Source organism: Pituophis catenifer, unplaced genomic scaffold (genome assembly GCF_029215685.1).
Source record: "Pituophis catenifer annectens isolate HBS135680 unplaced genomic scaffold, rPitCat1.0.hap2 SCAF_3, whole genome shotgun sequence".
NCBI classification, from domain to species: domain Eukaryota; kingdom Metazoa; phylum Chordata; class Lepidosauria; order Squamata; family Colubridae; genus Pituophis; species Pituophis catenifer.
Window position 1 is genome coordinate 65,305,217 of NW_027256883.1, and position 23,714 is coordinate 65,328,930.

The window sequence follows — 23,714 nt, forward strand, 5'->3', positions numbered from 1 at the left end:
ATTCCCCATCTGCGGTGATCTTGGAGCCCAGGAAAATAAAATCTGTCACTACCTCCATTTCTTCCCCATCTATTTGCCAGGAATTGAGAGGGCCGGATGCCATGATCTTAATTTTCTTAAAGTTGAGTTTCAAGCCAACTTTTGCACTCTCCTTCTTTACCTGCATCAAGAGGCTCTTTAGTTCTTCTTCACTTTCTGCCATTAAAGTGGTATCATCTGCATCTCTGAGGTTGTTGATATTTCTCCCGGCAAACTTAATTCCAGCTTTTGATTCATCTAGCCCTGCCTTTCTAATGATGTGCTCTGCATATAAGTTAAATAGGCAGGGCAACAGTATGCAGCCTTCCTGGACTCCTTTCCCAATTTTGAACCAATCAGTGGTTCTGTGTCTAGTTCTCACTGTTGCTTCTTGATCCGCATATAAGTTTCTCAAGAGACAAATAAGATGATCTGGTACTCCCATCTCTTTAAGAACTTGCCACAATTTATTGTGTCCACACAATGAAAGGTTTTAGCATAGTCAATGAAGCAGAAGTAGATGTTTTTCTGGAACTCCCTAACTTTCTCCATGATCCAGCGTATATTGGCAATTTGATCTCTAGTTCTCTGACTCTTCGAAATCCTACCTGTACTTCTGGTAGTTCTCAATCCACATACTCCTGGAGCCTAGCTTGTAGGATTTTAAGCATAACCTTACTAGCATGTGAAATGAGTGCAATGGTGCGACAGTTCAAACATTCTTTGGCATTGTCTTTCTTTGGAATTGGAATGTAAACTGATCTTTTCCAATCCTGTGGCCACTGTTGAGTTTTCCAAATTTGCTGGCAAATTGAGTGTAGCATTTTTACTGCATCGTCTTTTAAGATTTTGAATAACTGAGCCAGGAGTGGATTCTAAAAATTTTTACTACCGGTTCTATGGGCATGGCTTATTTTGTGGCATGGCTTGATGATCATGTGACAATTCTTTAGGATTTAGCAGAGGTACTGGTCTACCAGGCTTTTAACTGCTTGCAGAGCTGTACCAGTCTACCCATTTATTTTTGTAGGCACCGGTCTACTCATTTGTTTTTGGAGGCACCGGTCTACCCATTTATTTTTTGAGGCACTGGTCTACCCATTTATTTTTGCAGGCACCGATCTACTCATTTGTTTTCTTTTAACACTGATCAGCTGTAGGGCGGCCCTTTGAAGCCCCGCAACAAGAGTTTAAACAGTTTTTTTCCCTCTAGACGATCAGCTGGGACTCAGGAGGGAGCAACAGATTGGGGGTGGGCCCAAATAAAACGTAAGAATAATGCAGGGGGGGCGGGGAGGCAAAACTGGTTCAGTGACATCATATCGTCACTGCTACTGGCTTGGGGAACCAGGCTGAACCGGAGGAACCCATCACTGAACTGAGCTGGAATACTGTCACCTCCACTAGCTTTGTTGTTGCTCAGATTTCCTAAGGCCCATTTGTCTTCACATTCTAGGATGTTTGGCTCGAGGTCAGTGACCACCCCATCATCATTATCAGGGATGTTACGCTCATTCTTGTATAGTTCTTCTGTGTAATTTTGCCACCTCTTCTTAATCTCTTCTGTCTCTGTTAGGTCCCTGCCATTTTGGTCCTTTATCATGCCCATCTTTGCATGAAACGTTCTCTTCATATTTCCAATTTTCTTGAAGAGATCTCTGGTCCTCCCTATTCTACTGTTTTCTTCTATTTCTTTGCACTGTTCATTTAAGAAGGCATTCTTATCTCTTCTAGCTATTCTCTGGAATTTTGCATTCAATTGGGTGTATCTTTCTCTTTCTCCCTTGTCTTTCGTTTCCCTTCTTTCCTCAGCTATTTGCAAAGCTTCTTCAGACAGCCATTTTGCTTTCTTGCATTTCTTTTTCTTTGGGATGGTTTTAGTTGCTACCTCTTGTACAATGTTGCGAACCTCCATCCATAGTTCTTCAGGCACTCTGTCTATCAGATCTAATTCCTTAAATCTATTTGTCACTTCTACTGTATATTCATCAGGGATATGATTTAGTTCATACCAGAGTGACCTAGTGCTTTTTCCTACTTTCTTCAATTTAAGCCTAAATTTTGCAACAAGAAGCTCATGAGCTGAGCCATAGTCAGCTCCTGGTCTTGTTTTTACTGACTGTATAGAGCTTCTCCATCTTTGGCTGCAGAGCACATAGTCAATCTGATTTCTGTGTTGACTGTCTGGTGATGTCCCTGTGTAGAGTCGTCTCTTGGGTTGTTGGAAAAGAGTATTTGCTATGATCATCATATTCTCTTGACAAAATTCTATCAGCCTGTGCCCTGCTTCATTTTGTACTCCAAAGCCAAACTTGCCTGTTATTCCAGTTATTGACTATGAAGGCTACTCCATATCTTGGCCACAGTAGTATACCTGATGGTCATCTGAATTAAATTCACCCATTCCTGCCCATTTTAATTCACTGATTCCTAAGATATAGATGTTTAGTCTTGTCATCTCTTGTTTGACCACGTCCAGCTTGTCTTGATTCATGGATCTTACATTCCAGGTTACTATGGAGAAAAGATCTTTGCAGCATCGGACTTTCCTTTCACCACCAGATACATCCACAGCTGAGCGTCCTTTCGGCTTTGGCCCTGTCACTTCATTTTTTCTGGTGCTACTAGTACTAGCCCTCTGCTCTTCCCCAGTAGCATATTGGATACCTTCTGACCTGAGGGGTTCATCTTTCGGCATCATATCTTTTTTCCTTTTGGTATTGTCCATGGGTTTTTCATGTCAAAGATACTGGAGTGGGTTGCCATTTCCTTCTCCACTGGATCATGTTTTGTCAGAGGTCTCTGCTATGTCCTATCCGTCTTGGGCGGCCCCTGCATGGCAAAGCTCATAGCTTCATTGAGCTACGCAAGCTCCTTCGCCACAACAAGGCAGTAATCTATGAAGGAGATTAATTATACTACTCTAGGCTTTTTCATCCCAATGATTTCACATAGGATTAAAATCCCTTATTAAAACGTTATTTCCTGGTAATGTTGGAATGTATCACATAATCCTTCAAGCCACTTAACATACATATCAGAATGAATATGTAAGGTATGCTGTTAAAAATAATATCAGTAAGTTTTATACAAGTGAATAGATTTCAAAAGTAAAATACACCACGTATTATGATGGGTGCTTATGAGTGACATAGAATAAAACATTAATAGAGGATGTCACACATCCTCGATCACGTTAAAAGTTGGAATCAGGTAAGAGACCGATATTAGCTGGTTCTGAGGCTACCCAGCCCAGAAAAGAATATTTGCCTCCTTCTCTTTCAGTTAGTTTGCTGGAGCAATCACAAGAGTAAAGTAGGAAGACTAATGTGACATGATTCTTGAAATAGACATAGAAAGCGAAAATCTGGTTTTTTAAGGATTCAGACAGAAACACAACTTATTTTTCAAAAGCTCTACATTATTCCCAAAGTACATCCTACACAAATCTAAAATCTTAAGTATAGAACTTCACAAAGTACAGCAGAAACCCCTTCCAAATATGAGAACACTTCCAGAAATCAGAGGATATCTGACAAAATCTGAATTTATGCTTGATGTGCATATATGTTATTATTTATTTAAAATATGTACTGTATTCACTGTACTCCATAAAGTGGACCAGTGGATAATACACAGGATTAAAAATGCATCTGGATACAACATACAAACCTACTCTCCAAAAAAAAGGGGAATGTTTAGCAAAGCAGACAAATCTAGTGTTGTCTATTGAAATAGACAAGCTTAGATAAAGCTGCTTGGTTAAGCATTTCTTCTATTTTTAAGAGAGACCCACCAGAGGACTATTGAAATCTCCCTATCATGAAACTCTATGAATCAAGTTATTCACTTTTAGTTTTATATTTTTCATTTGATATTTTGAAAACTCATTAATAAAAACATTTCAAATCCAAGTTGAAGTAACAAAGGGAGTTAAGGGAGATGTCGCCATCAAGGTGAGCTTTCAAGCTTCAAGTTGCTTGCTTGTCCAAGACATCTGGCAGTGTCCTTCCATGCTTGCTTTCCTGGATTTGATCTTATTTTCTTCCATATATCTATCATGCCCATGTTCAGGAAATGCTCAAGCCTCATACTTTCATTTCTTCTATTTGTTATAAAACCTTTTTGGATAATTTTCAGTTTGGTTTGCACCTAGCATACTCCCAGCCAATTCTTCTATACAGATCAGGGCAAGCACACACCACTCAACACAGCTAGCCAAAATTTAACTTTATGTTTATTCATTACACATCATTAAACAGAAAAAAACCTAAAAATAATAGGCAATGGGCCAAAAGCAGGGAGGGAGATGTGAACAACAGAAATGAATTTATCTACAGCACTGAACTTTTCAGAGCCACAGGAAACATTACTGAGTAATTAGCATTGACAGTCCCAAGGGAGTGGCCTTTGTTTATTCCATCTTTAAACCTTTTGTGGGCATAACGGCAGCAAAATAGAGAAAGTAGAACACCAGGTGATGATATCTCCTCTATTCAGTACCATAACAGGGAAAAATTGGTGGATGGAGGTGATGTACCCAACAGCATCAACCTAATTAACAATCCCTATGGAAATAATCTACACTATGTATTATTCTGATAGCTGGTTTACAATCTTTGTGGTGTGTTAGCCAAGCAGAGAGTCTTCTTATTGTTGTTAGTCACCCATGGAATAGAGGCCTTATTAAGGGAAACCTGAAAAAAATAAGGCTCAACCAAGCTTCAATCCCATAAGTGGGTTTTATTATACTGCCTAATATATTATAAGGTTCTAGTATGCAACACAATACAATCTCAGACTAGCTTTGTTTAAAAGCCTAATGAAGGGGAGGTACACTGCAAAGGACTCTGTAAATATTGCTTGCTTGTTTTTGAAAATCTTCTAAGATAAATTTTACTGTAAAAATTGCCTAGCTGTTTTGACCTTCAAAAACTATGGAAAGGAGGCTGAGAGAAAGGCTGGATTTATAATTTCAAAAATTATCTGTTTCAGGAGAGGACAGCCTTGGGGAAATCATTGGCATAATCTGAAACCATCTCAGCACATCATAAATCAGTGTGCATATCTGTCAGCTATTTCATATTCCATTAGATTGAAACTACATGTAGGCTTATGGCATGGACAGCAGCTAATTTTAATTCTTCCTATCCACTCTTTAGTTATTTTTTTTTCTGTCTTAGCTAATACAGCATTTAAAAATTTAAAAGCTTTTGGTTTTATTTTATAATTTTGAATTTAGCTTAATAAAATTATTGTCCAGATGTTGATTACCGAACTTTTCTTGTAATCAACACAATTAACTAAGTTTTTAAATAAATTTTAGTTCACCATTTACCATATTTTTCGGACTATAAGACACACTTTTTTGTCTCCCAAAAGGGGGAAAAAATGTCTGTGCGTCTTACAGACCGAATATTGCTGAAGCCCCGCCCACCCACCAGCCATTTTTTGGCCTCCCTATGCCCTGTTTTCGGGCCTTTATTGGCCCAATTTCAAGGCTTTTTTTGGTCTGTTTTTGAGGCTTTCTGGGCCTGTTTTGGGGGCTTTTTTCAGCCTGTTTTTGAGGCTTTTGGGCCCATTTTTGAGGCTTTTTTCAGCCTGTTTTTGAGGCTTTTTTTGGTCCGTTTTGAGGGCTTTTGAGGCCCGTTTTTTCAGCTTTTTTTGGCCTGTTTTTTCAGAAAAAGATGAGCCAAAAATGCCTCAAAAACAGCTCCAAAAAGCCATGAAAATGACTCCAGAAAAGCCTCAAAAATGGGCCAAAAAAAGCACAAAAACGGGCTGAAAAAAGCCTCAAAAATGGCCTGAAAGAAGCCCCGGAAATACGATGAAAACATACTGGAAAAGGCCCAAAAAAAGGCCTGAAAAAAGGGAGGCCAAAAACTTTTTTTTGGTTGTTTTCCTCTTCTAAATTTAGCTGAGTCTTATAGTCAGGTGCGTCTCACAGTCTGAAAAATACGGTAGCTACTCTTCAGAATGAGTCCCCTCCATGTGACTTTTATTAAGAGAAGTTGTAGAAGCTACTCTACCTCAGAGAAACAAAGTTAAAATTCATTAGAAAAATGTCTTTTGCATTATGGGAAATGCTATATTAAAAGCATTTTTTCCTCAAGGAGAACATTCTTTCCTGCACTAAGCTGTAAAACATATTCCATCTTCTTAGACATCTCTTATTTGCTTTCAAAAAGGAAAAATACCCTCTTCTATGCAAGATATGAAAACACCTTTAAAAATGAAGTAGCTGATACTGGAAAAGTGAAACAGTTTAAGGGAGACTTGACATGAAATTTTAACAACGTAAATCATACTGGATTGGAAAAAACACTGAAACTGCCTTTTTGAATCTGAAAGGAATCCATGTAATTTTGAACAAGCATAGCACATAATAGTAGAAATAATGTAGGGTGTTTCTACATTACATGTTCAAGGATTATAGCTCACCTTACAAGTTTTTGAGTAAAAATAAGCTAATACTGAAGAAAGAAATTATAGTCAACAGCAAAATCAACAGCAAAGAGATCAAATAGGAATAGCTTTTTACAGTTAGGCCTCAGAATTTAGGAATGCAACTTGATTTCTAAAGTGCAAGGCAAAATAGTATCCCTGAAACAGATACAATTGCAGAATGAAGACAATCTGAATCACAAACATACTGTATTATCATACTACAGACAGGCCTTAATTTATATAATAATATACTATTATAATTATTATAATATAATAATATAAAATTGCCTTCACTCATGCTTTCAAATGCTAAATGAAACAAGATTGCTGAAACAATCAGAGTATGAGTTTAGAGCTTACAACTACATGAATGGAAGGTACCTGAGTTTGAATGAAATCCATTCCCACCGCCTAATTTAGGAAAAACTAAATGAGAAAAATCCTAGTTTACAGCTTTTCCAATTTAGAGAAAGACTTTCAGAATGATAAAAGAAACCTCATCATTATTTGTTAATTCTGACATCTTATTCTCTGAAGGTTTTCAACAGACTCCTGGGGCATGCATTAACCTCTGCCATTTTGTTTTGTTTGTTTGTTTTTAGGGTTGCCAGGTCTGCTTCCAAAAAATAGCAGACAAACGGGGGTGGGGGGGGGGTGGGGTGTGTGTGTGTTAAGTAGTAAAAAAATAAAAAAATTTTTTACAATTAAATTATATATTTTCTTACAAACATTTTAACACGTATTAAAATAATCACTTCAAAACTTTACTTAAAATTCAAAACATCAAATATATTATAATAATATGTAAAATATTAAATTACATTTTACTTTGCTGTCGTGTGTATTTTTTATTTGACTGTGCAGCTTTGATTAATTCTTTGTGTTTAAGGAATAATTCCTTAATTTCAGTACAACTACCAAGAGCCTTGGTAGTACAGTGGTCTAAAGCACCCTGTTATTAAGACCAGCTGCCTGCAATTACTGCAGGTTCCAATTTTGCCAGGCTCAAGGTTGACTCAGCCTTCCATCCTTTCTAAGGTAGGTAAATTGAGGACCCAGTTGTGGGGGCAATAAGCTGACTTTGTATAAATATACAAAAAGGATGAAGGCTATTGCTTAGTGCATTGTAAGGCGCTCTGAGTCTCCGGAGAAATATTAAAAAATATACAATCATAAAGCTTTTGAATTAAAAAAATGTCCACTATTTTGTGAAAAAAAATAGTGAACATAATGTGAAAAAAGCGGACTGTCCGCTCAAATAGTGGACACCTGACAACCTTATTTGTTTTAACACAACTATAGTGCCCTTGAACTGTGAGCTATTAAACTCACAGTTCACAGTATCTGAGGTGTGAATCTTTATGGAGGTAGATATATCCTAAGAACTAGAAAAAGGAGCTTTGTTGCATCTGAAAAACTCAGGATAAAAAGTGGGAAAGAAAATTAAAAAAAAAAAAAATCAAAGAGAGGCAGTTTGGTTTAGTGGTTAAGGCAACAGGCTAGAAACCAGGAAGTAGTGTGTTCTAGTCCCTCCTTTTTCATGGCTAAGGCCAGCTGGATGACCTTGGGTCAGTCACACTCTCACAGCCCAACTCACCTCACATAGTTGTTGTGAGGAAAACAGGAGGAGGAAGAGGAATATGTTTGCCCTCTTGAGTTATTTCTAGAAATAATAAAGGTAAGATTGACTGATTGATTGATTGATTGATTGATTGATTGACTGACTGATTGAATGAATGAATGAATGAATGAATGAATGAATGAATGATCTACTCTACTTTATGGTTGGGAAGAGTTCTGCTCTATTTTATGGACACAGTGCTTCAATCGCAGTCAGTAAGTAAGCACATATTTTTGCACGTGTCTGTGAGGAGGATGACAAACTAGACAAGTGTTTGAAACACCAAAAACTAGACTGTGCCTTCTCCTTAAGTTTCCCTTGCATAGAAACTTTCAGAAGCTAAATTTCTAAACACTAACAGGAAAAAACCCTGCAGCTATGCAGATAAATCCATATTATGCAATTACTGCATCGTATGATTTAGATTCTACGTGGAAATATTTCTGACACTACGCTAATCCCCTTGGCCCTATTTCAGAGTTTCATGCACACACCCTGCTTTTGGTGTCCTGTCTAATTCAGCCGTCTCTTCCAGTTGGAAAGCAAAAGAAGTTTTGGAATTGTGCTGAAGAGAAAGGAGACGGACAGTGAAGAATACAAACCACCCACTATCTTCTTTAAAGATTAGGATTTTGCTGTATTATAGCCATAATATAGAAGTGAGGTGGGGGAGGCGGAATCACTGAAGTCATTTCGGCTAACTTCAAAGAATTGAAAAGAATTATAGTCTTAAGTACTGCATCTGTGGAAAATATTAAGAACTAAAATATGTAAAGTGAATTAAATAACTGGGCCACCCTAAGGCAGCAGCTGCATGAATGTATTGAATTACAGAAACTATAACCTAGAAATTTTAACGTCCTGTGAACATTATTAGGTTACAGCAAATGTTTAAGCTAAAAACAATTGCATGGGATTTGTATATAGGAGCTGCTTCCGGTAGCAGGAATGAATCTGGGTAAAGGAACTTATTAATTAAGATTAATAGATACAAACTTCAAATCTCTGAAACCCAGATTTGTTCGGAAGATCGTATCTTTGACTTTGCTGTATTCCTCTAGTCTCGCAAAACATGTTTTTCAAAAGCTATTTGTCATTCATCTCTGCTACTTTTGTTATTTTAGGTATGTTAAAATACCTAAGAAAATATTGGAATAACAAACCTAAATATTTATATTCTTTTCCACCCCTTACATTCAGTAATATGAAAAATGAATGTACCTGCTCACAAACAAAGTCAGATTGATTTCAGGATATTTTGATATGTAAGGACCACAATAGAAACGAACTGGACTGGAGCTGAGGGACACCAATGACCAAACTCTAGACAGAAGTGCTAATAAAAGAACAGGAGGAGGTGCAGAAGTATGAATGGAAAAAATGTTCCACCGCAAAATTCAGAGGTGAAAATATTTCAAAGGTTTCCGGATGCTCAATTGCTTCTCTTGCTTCTTAACTGAGATACTCTTACATTTAATTTAAGTATCTTCTGCTCTACCATGCAATGAAGCAATTCCATGGGTTTTCCTTTTTTTCCCTTTTTTAATCAATTTCCATGTTTTGAAATTTGTCCTATTAACCCTGGCATTGCAAGGAGGAAGAGAAGGAGGAGGTGGAAGGCAAGAAACATCCGGAAGAGAGCAGGGATTGCCTTCTCATATGCAATAAAGTACTGTTAACTCACCTCTACAATCATGCCTTCATTATTGTTGACTCATGTCAGGTCTCAGTTGGTCCTAAGTATAATTGCACAATGGCTATGATTCTTGACTCGTCAACTATAATACTTTTTAATTCCTTTCCTGAGAATAAGATTCTCAAATACAACAACAGGATCACAATGAAGATCCCCATTTTCTCCACTCAAAAGAAAAGTTAAGTAACTGATTATCCAACATGGAAGCTTAACTTTTCAGGGTTTGTGTCACCCCTTCTTATTTCATTTCACTGAGTTTGGCAGTCACGGGAGCTGCTCTATTCCAACATACCACTCTAAAATTATGTCTGACTTACAGGAAATATGAAAGAAGCATCTCCACAGAAATGTCTGCAATATGAAGACATATTGAAATTCCAGCCAGAACAGTATAGACAAATCAAGTAATTCAGCTGACTGATAAATGGATCACTGATGACAAGTTTAAAAACTGCATATTCTTGTCCACGTTAAAAGAACCCAATGTTTCAAAGTCCTGCTAAGCTCTTGAGACTTAATTAAAAACAAAACATACTACTGAAGGAGAAAAAAGGAAGACATGACAATTCATTGATCCATGAAAAGCAATGACTAAGAGAGCTAGCAAAATGGAAGGCCGGATATTCCAGCCAAAGAAAAATACTATTTTTCATATATTTAGATTCTGTTTCCCATAATGGATCCTTAAAATACTTTTTTGTAGCCAACATGTATAGACCAAGACATTACTCAGCTTTAATAGTTAAACAATATGAATATCATAGTGTAATTAAAAATATTCTGCATTTTATTTTTACCTTGTGATCATATGGATTGTACGAATGAAATAGTTTGGACAGTTCTTTTGTTCTTTGTTTCTTCTGTAGGGAAAGAAGAAAAACATGATTTTTAAGGAAAATTAGAAATACAGAAATAACATATTTCATGTATTCAGAAAATACCAATGGATACAATTTTGCAAAGAAAAAAAAATCTCTGTCCTTTAAAAATAGTTATCTTCATCTAAGGAGAGAAATAAAATTACTAGCCAGCAATGTAAACAGATACAAAGAGTACATTCCCCAGTTTGTTACTGTACACCTGTGTATATTTTTGGTCAGTGAAAATAACAAAACCAGAAACTCTTCCCCACCATGAAGGGTCCTTGGTGCTCTCTGAGCATGCTTGTTTTCTTGCAGACATTTCATTACCCTAACTAGGTAACATCATCAGGGATGTTGGATCAATATGCACCAAAGTTTGATATTCTCAGGGGGACAGAGAGAATCACTGTCTGGTCACTGAAATTGGAAATAATCTATTTGGTAGATTTGAGCAGATCATTTCACTGTGATATGTCCCTTCTCTAACATTATTTTGCTCTGTCTCTCCTGTCCTCTGATTTGTATCATTGGGAACCTGGTGCTACAAATATATATATATATATATATATATATATATATATATATATATATATATATATATATATATATGTGTGTGTGTGTGTGTGTGTGTGTGTGTGTGTGTGTGTGTGTGTGTGTAGGTCTTTGGTTATTCGGGTCTTCTCCCACATAAAATTGGAAGTGTCCTGGCGACGTTTTGACGAAGTCTCATTCGTCATCTTCAGGCTGGTGTTCTCGGCTTCGTGCTTCCAATCATTGCTCCTGGAAGCACGAAGCCGAGAACACCAGCCTGAAGATGACGAATGAGACTTCGTCGAAACGTCGCCAAGACACTTCCAATTTTACGTGGGAGAAGACCCGAATAACCAAAGACCTACATACAAACACCCGCGAAAACCTGAGAAAACATATATATATATATATATATATATATATATATATATATATATATATATATATATATATATATATATATATAGCTAGAGTTTTGATGTTGTACTAGTTAACACTGTACATCACGTACATATGTAATGTAGGTTATATATACAGTATAATGATGTAAGACATTTCAACAAAACTTTGAATTAAATCAGCTCAATAAAACTGAATAATGTCCCCTATCTATTGCAAAATAAAGTTTTTTTTTAAAAAAAAAATCAGCAGCATCCACTATATCTATACCATGTGGATAATATTTCACCTAAAATGTTTTATTTTTTAAAGAAGGAAAAGGAAAAAAAAACAACTCTTACTATTTGAGCTGGAACCTGAGGCATTTTTGCAGCTGGAGTCCCAGGGCGTGGATAAAACTGGTTAATAAAAAGACTTGGAAACCTGTATTCTTCAACAAGTTTCATGGTTTCTTGAAAATCTTCATCGGTTTCCCCTGGAAACCCACAAATGATGTCTGTAGCAATTGTTATTCCAGGTACTCTGAAATGAGCAGGGAAAAAATTAAGTTGAATACCAGACAACTTTTCCTTCAGCAAAATGGACAATTAGTGTTGCATCATATTACTTTAATATTTTTGAAATGCATTGCCTGTGGAAAATAACATTATAAATATCTTCATATGCAGAAAAGTCTACACAGCAACCTTCAACAGGCAATTTAAATACCATGGTTTCTCACCAAGAAACTTTGCATTTTCATTTCATGAGGGGGATGTACAATTCCTGACAGAAATTTCTCAGCATTCAACAAAACAAAACAAAATCAACAAACTAAAATTCCCAAGGTTTACTCAGAGAAGCTATGACTGCCAAATGGTTTGGATGCTTATAATACAGATGGTTGCCAAGACTCTAAAGAAGTAGCTAAATTTCGAAAGACAATATATCTTGTGTTTCAGCAACGCAAGACGGATCCAACCTTAAAAAAAGAAATTAATTTTTAGAAACGACTTCACTTGAGCGTGTGGCAGTGCTGCAACTGGGAGACGGGAAAAAGTAACGCTAGATTTAATTTTGTTAATCTTCATTACTGTTTGTTGTTGTTAATCTGAAGCCAAAGGCCAATCAAGTTTATGCAGTGCTGTATTGTTTTCAATGTTGTTTTCCTACCAAGATTCAGGCCATTCCGTACAAGTCTCTGAAGGATGATATGTCGAAAGTTCTCTCACCCTTCAAGAAGGGGGCAGGAGCCCCACACCACAACTTCTGGGTGTTTGGGTGGTGAAGGCAGAACAACAGCCATGTATTTATATTCAACTTTGTTGCTGCTTTATTTAATTGCAAACTGCCTTGACTCTTTGGATGTATGAATCGGTGTGTGTTTCTGTGTAAATAAACAATCTTGAAAGATAGAAATATCTTTAAACATATCCCAAAGGTGCTTTTTCAGGAGGCAACTGTACTTTCTTGTTTTTCCTTTTGAAGACATTTCGGTTTTCATCCAAGAAGCTTCTTCAGAAAAAACTAGAAAGTCCAGTTGCCTCCTGAAAATGCATTTTTGGGGTAACCATTACCTGGATGACTGAGAATCTGTACAGATCTTTAAATACAATTGGGTTCCAAACAGATTTTTTTAAAGGCAAAATAGTATTGCATGGCATGAAATAATGCATGGACCTACTATTTCATATTAGTGGTTCTTACACCAATTTTTGCATTTGAAGACAGATGACCATATATCAAAAATTTCCACCAAATGAAGGTGTGGTAAACCTGTAAAAATTGTATAATGTAGTTGTTACTGATCTATTAGCACTACTAAGCTCAGCTGTGGTTGTCAGTGCTGATAGTTGTAAACCTTTACACATTCTTTGCCTATGTGCTTCAAAAGGAACATGAGGGAACACAAGTATCTTTTTTTAAAAAAATCTCATTCTACTTAATGAATATTAATTTCTATGACTACCCTTTTTATAGTAATTTTATTAACGGTTCTAATTACAACAATAAAAATTAGTACAAACTGAAAAATACAGATAAAACGTAGAAAGTACAGAAAAGGAAGAAGGGAAAAATAGAAAAAATTAGAGAAAAAAATAATATGTAAAGAAGTGACTTTCCAATTTCATCATATAATATACAATTTTAGTAACTTAGCACTTTCTCTTAAAATACAACAAACGATCTCTGCTTTCCCTTGGAAATAAATCCATAAAGCATAATCATTTCCATCCTGGTATCAGTAAAAGTCTTTTATGGGTTACCAGATTTAACAACATATTTATTTTAATCTTGATCAAATAAATCAACTTTATATTCCTTCCTCTTACCTCTAACAAAATCTAAGTTGATTCAAATAAAGCCTTAGAACTTTATTTTTCTTTGTCTCTTCTCATGAGGTTCTTCAAAATTTTAACAAGCCTCTTCTGCAGATCCAATATGGGAAAATTATCCAAGTCACTCTCTTGGTTTATTGTGTGTACATCCGTTTTAATTATTAAAATAACATCTGGTTCCTTTTGTATCTCCAGAGTAGCATCTTTTTCTATGTCATTCTTGTAGCTTGTCATTTGTAAATCCATTTTCAACTCAGTGTCAATCTTGTCAGGTAAACCTTGTTCCTCTTCCATAACATTTTTAGACTCAGTCTGAACATAGAGGCAGATGTTTCTGTTGATACTATTAAAATTCATTTTTAAGTTTATTTTTTTCCAAAATATCTTTCAATATGTCCATCGTTAGAATATTTTGCTTCTTTCTGTAATTTGTGTTCTTCTGTCTTAATTGTAATCTTTAATTGCAAGGGTCCACTTTTTAAAAACGTATTGTGGTTTTAAAAAAAGCCAAAATATTTTTCCATGGCTTTTCTCCCCTTTTCTTTCTCTCCCTTTCCCGTCTCTTTTTTCTTTCCCCCCTTTTCCCACTGTCTTTATTTTCATTTGTATTTTATATTAAGAAGAAAATCTTTCAATCAAAACATATTTTTAAAAAATCAAAAGCTGCTATCTGGAGATGATCTCATCTTCTCAAACCTTGTCTGAACAGCTTTTCATGGAGCCATATTTGGCCTGCCATTTTTCTTCCAGAAATCCAACTTCTGGGATTACCAAAACTGAAGACAGAGAAATTTTCTGGAATGGAATGAACATGATAGCCATCAAGAGATAGCTACATTGCAGTTTCCAGATCTACTGTAGAACACCAAGAATAAATCAGATTCATATAATGAAAACATAACAATAAACCAACATTCTGGGTTTATTGTGAAGAATTTACCAGTACATATTGCTTATTCATTTTTTCCTTCTATGAGCAGGTAAAATTTAATCAGGAATGGGCAAACGATTGTCATGTTTGAAGCAAAGATTCTGTTGAATTGCTCTCAAATAAGCCAAACTTCATGAAACAGCAACACCTCCAGACTATAAAAACAATAAACAAGCTAGGATTTCAGGTTTGAATATCGAAATAAACTGTCCAATCCTGGTTAATTTTATCTACTCATGCAATAGGGAGCATACTTCCATATGTTGTATACCAGCATGCTTTTTATAAATAATAAATAGCACAATACAATAATATTTTATTAATTAGTCAGTTGTCCTTATGAAAGCATAAGCATCAACCAGAGTGAAATATAATAAAATGAAGTAAGATTCACTGAAATAAATTAATGATGAGATAAAATAGAATAAAATACAATAAAATAAAATAAAAAATAAAATGAATCAAATAAAATGCAAGGATATATGTATGTATATGTATGTATAAACAATAAACTATACTTTCTGGTCAATTGACATCTTGAATATGTCTAATGATACTTTACAGCTCCAATTTGCTGCTAACAAGCTACCTGGATAAATAGTATGACGAGTACTGGACTGAACCCCTTGTATGAGTAGAAGACAGTGGCAGAAGACCCTGCGTTAGCTCTAATATATATTAAATATGCTTTTAAAAACTTTGCACGTGCTCTTTCCCACCCACAAGATTGGCAAAAATTAGCAAAAAATATTCTTCAATATGTTGGAAATGTGAGGTGGTCCCAGGGTTCTATTACCATATGTGGTGGGAGTGCCCAACAGCAGAAAGTTTTTGGCATCAAATAAAGGGCTGGCTAGAAGAGATTTTAACGATTAAAATAGAAGTCCAACTAGAATTTTTCTTACTGGGAATGACAGATGGAAAATATAATAAAAATGTAACCTACCTAATATTATTTATATTAACAGCTTCAAGAATAGCATTTGCTCAGAAATGGAAGAGTAAAGAAACACCTTCAGAGGAAGAAGTGTTATGTAAAATCTTTAACTGTGCAGAAATGGACAGACTCACCTTAGAACTCAAAAATAAAAGAGAATCAACATATTATGAAATCTGGACTAAATTTTATGAATGGTTAGACAAGAGGAAGAATGCCAAGAAGAAGGTATAGTGAATGCCTAGAAATGTATATGTCAATGTATATTGAACTTGTGAGTGAGATATAGGTTTATTGGATATGGATATAACTATTTAGGAGGAATTATGTAGTATACTTACATGTAATGAAGTAAGATATATGTAAATTTGTATATAGATTAAGGAATATATTACTTATTAACTTGAATTAGAGAGAAATGTTAGAAACCGGAGATGTCAAACCATGTCCATTGTTTTTAAATTTGAATTATTAATAAAAAAAAAAAGTTAAAAAAAAACTTTGCACGTGCTCCAAATTATTGGAGCAGAATATTCTGAATTTTGCTCTTGTTCATATTTGCAAAGTAAGCATTTCTGGCAGACTTAAATGAGAGGAATTATACTATTCTAGAAATGAATGAAAAGTAGCACTGTTTGACATCTCAAAGATTAATAGGGTGTACATTCTATTTGATAAAAAACAGTCAGAGTTACACCAGTCATTTTAATGACACAGATGGCAACAGCAAAAAATGTAATACCTACAGCAAGGCAAGATCACCTACTTCTTGTGTTTTTCTGTTTCTATGGAAACATGAATGGCAAGTTCCACTTATGCTTGAAGCAACAAAATCGCTACTCCTTCAAGTAGCAACAATTCCCTCAGAGTGACAAGGAATATATGTGGATATCTTCACATTTCCTTTGATGTTAATATGGAAATTGCAAGCTAATTCACTTTTCTTAAATAGGATTACTCACCATAAATCCCAAACCAAATGCAAGTAAATGTTATTCACCTGATAATAAGATTAACATTTCACCAAGGTAATAAAAAATGTATATGGTTTGTACTCTGTTTCAGACTCCAAACCAGGACTCTTTCTCCTCATCACACCAACTTGTATATATAGAAATGTAGCTTGTTAGAAAGCTCAGTTCTCCTAATCATGTTCTTGCTTTTTTATGTACAGGATTTAAAAAAATGATGCCACTTATCATTTCGGTAGGAACTAGGCTGTCAAGCACCGGAAATCTGAAGCCAAGATGGTTTAAATGAATGCAGGTTTATTGCATGCTAACACTCACTACAAGAAACAAGTATTAACCATCAAAGCAAATTGGAGGTGGATAAAAGTCAAAAGAATTCAAGGTGGGCTGGACTTAGATCTCCAGTGGGCATGAAGGGATTTGAGACTGATGACATGCTTGACCTTCCCTTCCGTTTAATACAAGTACAAGAATAAGCTCCTGTACATATAGTAGATATAGTAGCATGAAGAAAACATTATACAATTAGGAAGCCAATGGAATTTTTCAAAACCTTAGATAAAATCTAGAGCAAATGTTAATGCTTGTTTTTTTAAAATGTCATTTCAACTAACTCACCTGCACCATATTTTATGGCCAGCGACAGCTCCCCATTGCCCGATGCGTTCCCACAGATAGGGCCTTCTTGGGGTGCCGTCAGCCAGACAATGTCGGCTGGTGACCCCTAGGGAGCGGGCCTTCTCTGTGGGCACACCTACCCTGTGGAATCAGCTCTGCCTGGGGCTCCGGGTGGCCCCTGACCTTTGCTCTTTCCGCCGTGGCCTTAAAACATGGCTATTTCGCCTGGCCGGCTTGGACTGAAGGGTTTTAGAGGGGATTTTAATGGTTTTTTATAGTTTTATAGGGTATTTTTAAAAGGAAGGATTGGACTGTATGTGTTTTATTGTTGTGAGCCACCCTGAGTCCTTTTGGAGATAGGGCGGCATATAAGTCCAAATAATAAATAAATAAATAGAATATGAAAAGGTATGTTATTTTAAACTGCCAATCTTCTTGCAAAATTTAAAAAAGATAGCATTTGCTTAAGTATGAAATTATTTTGACATCTCTGCAATTATTTTGACATCTCTGCAATCTTTGGGGTATACATTGTACAGTTCTACCAAAGACCATGAACAAAATCATGTTTTATTTGTTACCATACCATACAGATATCAACTGAACCAGAAATAAATGTCTGTATGTTTTAGAAGTTAGAAGCTCTGTGACATCTGAAGTCTCTCTTGGTTCTGTAAAATGCCTTCTTGGCCAAATCAATGTTTAAGCCATAACAGATAATTTCCCTTCCATTTTATCTCCTTCCACTTCTTCTTGCATGTAATTACTGCATTCCAAAACTGAGGCTATCCTTTGGCAGCTCTTGCTGTTCTGTTTAATCTCTGATACCATGGCTGAACTGGCCTACAAAAGGTGTACATTGCCAACATTTGTAGTTAGCCAAGCTTAAATATAATTACACACTCTCTCACACACAGTTTAGATACCTCTTAATGGATGGTGTCTACTTTAAGAACCGGGTTTGTTTCTTCAATATATCTAGCAACCTCTCAGTAACCATCTAAATCAGCCTGTCTGCAAACATTATCTAATCTAACCGTGACACTATATACCCTTATTTGACTGATAAGCAGAACCTTTTGAAACATTTATCAGCTGGTAACGTGCCACTGCATTCCTATCAGAGTCCGATCAATTACCTCTGCCAATATCGCCCTGGCAAACAACAAAGGAATTTTTTTTGTCCATCATATGAGAATGTGTGGCCAAAAATATAGCAAAATTAGCAATTTCATCAGATATACATCAAGATAACTAATGATCTCTTAACCTTATGTAACATACTATCAAGTGTAAAGAGAATTTTACTACACCTTAAACAATTTACCGAAGTTGAATATGCCTGTCCAGTAAGAACATAACAAGAAAGCTGGCTTAGAGAGTCTCTGTGCCATGTAAAATATGAACCAGGCAGCAGCTGTTCTCTGTTACAGCCCTGATACTATAAAACTCCTTGATTATGAGCAGTTCCCTCCTACATTTCTTAGGACAAAACTATTCCGCATGTTTTTAACATGCTTTTGGTGGCCATCCGGCAGATTTCTATTCTTTGCTTGTCATTTTTGCTTGTTTTAATCTTGATTTTGAATTTGTACTCTGTTATGTGCTGCTAGAGTTTTTGGTTAGTTATAAAACCGTAACACAAACAAATATGCATGGGAAACAGCTTTACCATTTACCCAAATAGTTAATAGCTGTAGCTGTAGACTATGTCTATGGAGATTCTCAATCATACAGGTCATGGTTGTCCCAAAGGTGCTTTTTCAAGAGGCAACTGAACTTTCTGTTTTTACTTTGAAGACGTTTCGCTTCTCATCCAAGAAGCTTCTTCAGCTCTTCTTCGCTCACCCAAGAAGTTGAAGAAGCTTCTTGGATGAGAAGCGAAACGTCTGCAAAGAAAAAACAGAAACTCCAGTTGCCTCTTGAAAAGCACCACTGTAGTGAGAGAAAATACGAGATCAACTGTACTTGGGCCCATTAAACCATTCGGTGAAAAATCAGGAAGAACGTTAATTCACAAAATTGTTTACATACTCGTGCTTCGAGGAATGGGAAATAAAATGTGAATTCTTAATGTAGCTTTATGAATTTATTATAGGTAATCCTCAAACTACGACCACAATTGGGGCCAGAATTTCTGTTGCTAAGCAAGGAGGCCGTTAAGTGAATTACGCCTGATTTTATGACCTTTTTTTTTTTTTTTTTTGCATAGTTGCTAAGCAAATCACTGACTTTGCGTATTGAAAGCTAGCTGGGAAGGTTGCAAATAGTGATCATGTGACTCTAGGATACTGCAATGATAAGTGGTAAATCCATGCCAGTTGTCAACACACCCAAATTTTGATCACAAGGCTGTGGGGGATGCTGCAACAGTTGTAAACACAAGAACTTTGTAATCCATTTTTTTCAGTGCCATGGTAACATTAAATGGACATTACGTGAAAAGTTGTTAAGTCAGGGACTAGCTATATATGGCAAATATAATTAATAAAGCCAGCTGAAATCTGGTGATACGATTCTCCAGGATTGAAATGCAGTGACTGAAGGATAGCCTTTGCTCAAATAGCCTAGAAGTGACCAAAAGGAAAGAAGAGTTTATTACGTATTTAAAGTATCTGTATTTGTGCATCACACCTTTCGAAGTCACCCAAAGTCAGTGTACATCATGTTTCATTTCAACTTTGAAGCCATTGTTTTACGTTCGAAACAACTGCTTTGCATTACAAAAGAAGCTATTACAATAATTTCAGAAGTGTTTCAAACTCGAAACAGCTCTGTTTCTAGCACAAAACATTCTCAAAATGATCCAAATATCCAACACAGGAAAAACAGATGTAGACCTGCCACCCCTGAACTTGATATGAAGGACTCTTGATCTGGAACTGGCGGCAAAGTCTTTTTCACTCTCAGGAATGCTGGCAGCAGCATATGGAGAGCCACAAGCGTGTTAGACAAAAGAGCCACTGCTTGCCGGCCAGGCATCTGATGGAAACTGAAGCTTTGCAGAATCCAGTTTCATCAATTAGGGCTGCATTCATTTGAATTTGCGTGGGCGGTGGGTAAGTCTTGAATATTTAAGGCCCTTTCAGAGGGAGATTTCCTGCTGGCATACCTTCTGTGACAGCCTATTTTAAAGCTCCATACGGATAGTCCTCGACTTACGACCACAATGGACCCCAGAATTTATGTTGCCAAGTGAGAAATTTGTTAAATGAGTTTTGCCCCGTTTTTACTACTTTTCTCGCCGCATTTGTTAAGTGAATCACTGCAGTTGTTAAATTAGTAACATGGTTGTTAAGTGAATCTGGCTTCCCCATTGACTTTGCTTGTCAGAAGGTCGCAAAAGGGGATCACATGACCCCGGGCCACTGCAATGGTCATAAATATGAACCAGTTGTCAAGCAGTTAACTATAAATCACGTGATCACAGGGATATTGCAAGTGTAAGTGTGAAAAATAGCCATAAATCATTTTTTTCAATGCTGTTATAACTTTGAATGGTCACTAAATGAACTGTTGGGTTAAATGATTCCTTGTAATCCTATATTATTTTATATATTGGTCCACACACCCCTCACAACCACACACACAAACTGCATAGACTTGGAACCCTTTTCACAAATGTGCATACATGCAAACCTACAACAGATGGTACAGATTTGATTGTTTATAAGTTATATCTCTCATATGCTATCCCTGTATCGAATTAAATGTAAATTTTTAATGTGTTACATATTAATAAATTATTAGTATAAGAAAACAGGCAGAAATAAATGTTTTAGGGGCTTTTCTTAATTAATAAATAAAATGACCAAATTTTATCCAAACTAAATTTGGGAAGGAAATGATACCACAAACTGGTATTTTCTAACAGGTTTGTTTTTCTCATTGGAAAACAATGAGAAAACAATATATCATAAAGATGTGTTTAATTTTCACATATAAAAAAATAACAAAATTCTATATTAATACAAAGTATACTGTAGTACAAACGTCTATATTACGTGAATGCTGATAAAAAGCAAACATATTTTTAACATTTCCATGTAGCCCAGGTTCTGAAAAGCACCAAACAGACATGACAATTTTTTTTCCTCTGCGTCTATATTTTGTCATTGATTTCACACAAGGAATAACTTTATTTTTGACCCTCCTCCTTCCATGAAAACTTACTTATCTTTACACTGTATGTTCTTCCCATACAAATGAAACCGTGTACAAAACTTCATTAAAGATTGATAATTTTAGATCATTACTGTTTTATGACTTTAAAATGAGAGACTTATGACAAAAGCTCAACATCCTGAAACTTCATTTCCATTAAATCTCTAATAAATACCATCTGGTGTGTACTTTGGGGATATAATACACGTCAAAACCTCAGCCACATTATGAGAACCAGCACCAAGTTTATCTGAAATGCATATTTGAACAGATGTGTTTAAATTACATCTCCTTCTATGCACATGCATAAATTCAGAGCAAGCATGTGTTGATTGAAAATGCATAAAAAGGGGATTTGGGGATGCATCACAAATGAATGGCATCTTAATGGATCAAGGCTCACATTACCAAAGGTTATTATAAAAACTAAGGTTTGCATTTATTAAGGATTGCATCTTGGAAATAATCATGAGAACTAGTTTAACATTTGCTTCATGATAACTGAAAACTGTCAACTCTACTACCTCTCCACATTTAGAATTAAAGGTTTTTGGATATAATAAGATGTTGCTTATTATTCTTTATTAAGAGACAATCTTATCTTAAACTGCCTTTTTTTGGCTGCTACTATTTACTACATTGGTAACATTTCATATATGGAAGAACGACATTCTCCATAGTTAACATAATGGCCACTGAGAAAAGATCACAAATACATTCTAATCACATTAAGCTTCGAGCTAGATTTATAGAATGGGATACTTAGGAAGAAAACTGCATTTACTTTAGATTCAGGGATTCAGGGATAGAAAAATGCCCTTTCGGATATTGCTGAACCACAGCTTGCTTTAACCCATGTCTTTGATTGTGATGGAGTTAAAACCGATTTGATGGCACATAATCAATCAATGCTACAAGAACTACTAGAGGCCCTTTCCCTGCAGATTGCTAACAAAACCAAGCATATCCTATTCATGCGTGAGGATAAAGTCTGTGTGTCGACTTCCAGAATTTTCAGTAACAGATTTTCTGGGAATTCTCCACATTGGGAGAGCGTCTAGGTTGGGAAGACTGCTACAGAAATACCCTGTTTCCCCCAAAATAAGATATCCCCTGCTTATAAGCCCAATCGGGCTTTTGAGTGCAGGGCAATAAGGCTAAGCGCTTATTTCAGGGTTCAAAAAAATATAAGACCGGGTCTTATTTTGGGGGAAACACAGTATTGCCATAGAAATACTGCTCAGTAGTCTACACTCAGTAGTGATGTGGCACATCATTGCAAATTGAAAACACATAATTTCTTTTTACAAGCGACATTACTGTGAAAGATATCTCTACACCATACAGTGTTTCTATTCTAATTTCATTTATGTTAAGATGCAATAAGAGAGCTCACAGATGTTGCTAGATGTTAACAGTCCCTCCCCCTCTACACATATATATATACACATAGGAAAATATGCATATATTCAAGGATCCCATGAACCTACATGCAAATTTGAAACTGACGTATTATGGATTAGATACTCAGATAAAGCTGGAATGAAATCATCCAGGTCTTATTGTTTAATAACGACAGTGATGACAAGGTGCAATTTTTTTAGTTTTCAAGGTCATTGTCAAAAATGCATTTTTTCACCCATTTTGGTGGCCCTGCAGCATTATTTCTCTGAAAATGTGATCCTTGCTATTTATGGCTCTTGGAGTTCATTTTTTCTAAAAACAAATTGCAATCCCAATTCATAAAAAGACCACTGTAGCAACAAAGGGTGGATAAGACAGCAAGCTTCCTGCCTCTTTTCCATAGAAAAATCTGGGGGAGAAAGCTTATCAGGTCCTTCAACTGAGCAGACACATGGTGAAAAAGAGGATGGGGGGGGGGATAAGAATTAGGCCCAGCTATGTTTCGCTGGGTTGCCTAATCAGACTGTAGTTAAATAACTTACATATTGCTTCTGAAAATGGTTATCATCATGAATAAACCAACACTTTTCCAAGTCCAGAGATTGCCTCTTGAGAAATACTCTTCAGCAGACTTAGGACAAGAAAAAAGGGTTGAGACTGGAAAACATGAGAATTAGTTTATCAGTAATTACACAGGCCAGAAGCAATTTAACTTCAAACACTATAAACTGAATAAAAACCTCTTGCCTTAAGGCATGAATTTACCTTTTATATTGTTTATGTCAGTGGAATACTT

General features: G+C 35.9%; 1 protein-coding gene across 1 annotated transcript in view; it reads right to left on the reverse strand.

The window, feature by feature from the left end:
- Positions 1-23,714, reverse strand: part of CDKAL1 (CDKAL1 threonylcarbamoyladenosine tRNA methylthiotransferase) — a 309,422-nt gene that overhangs the window by 69,446 nt on the left and 216,262 nt on the right. The window contains exons 12-13 of the mRNA XM_070942475.1: positions 11,917-12,097; positions 10,580-10,642 (exon numbers count right to left, since the gene is read on the reverse strand). Coding sequence (XP_070798576.1) covers positions 10,580-10,642; positions 11,917-12,097 — 244 coding nt within the window. The remainder of the gene's footprint in view (positions 1-10,579; positions 10,643-11,916; positions 12,098-23,714) is intronic.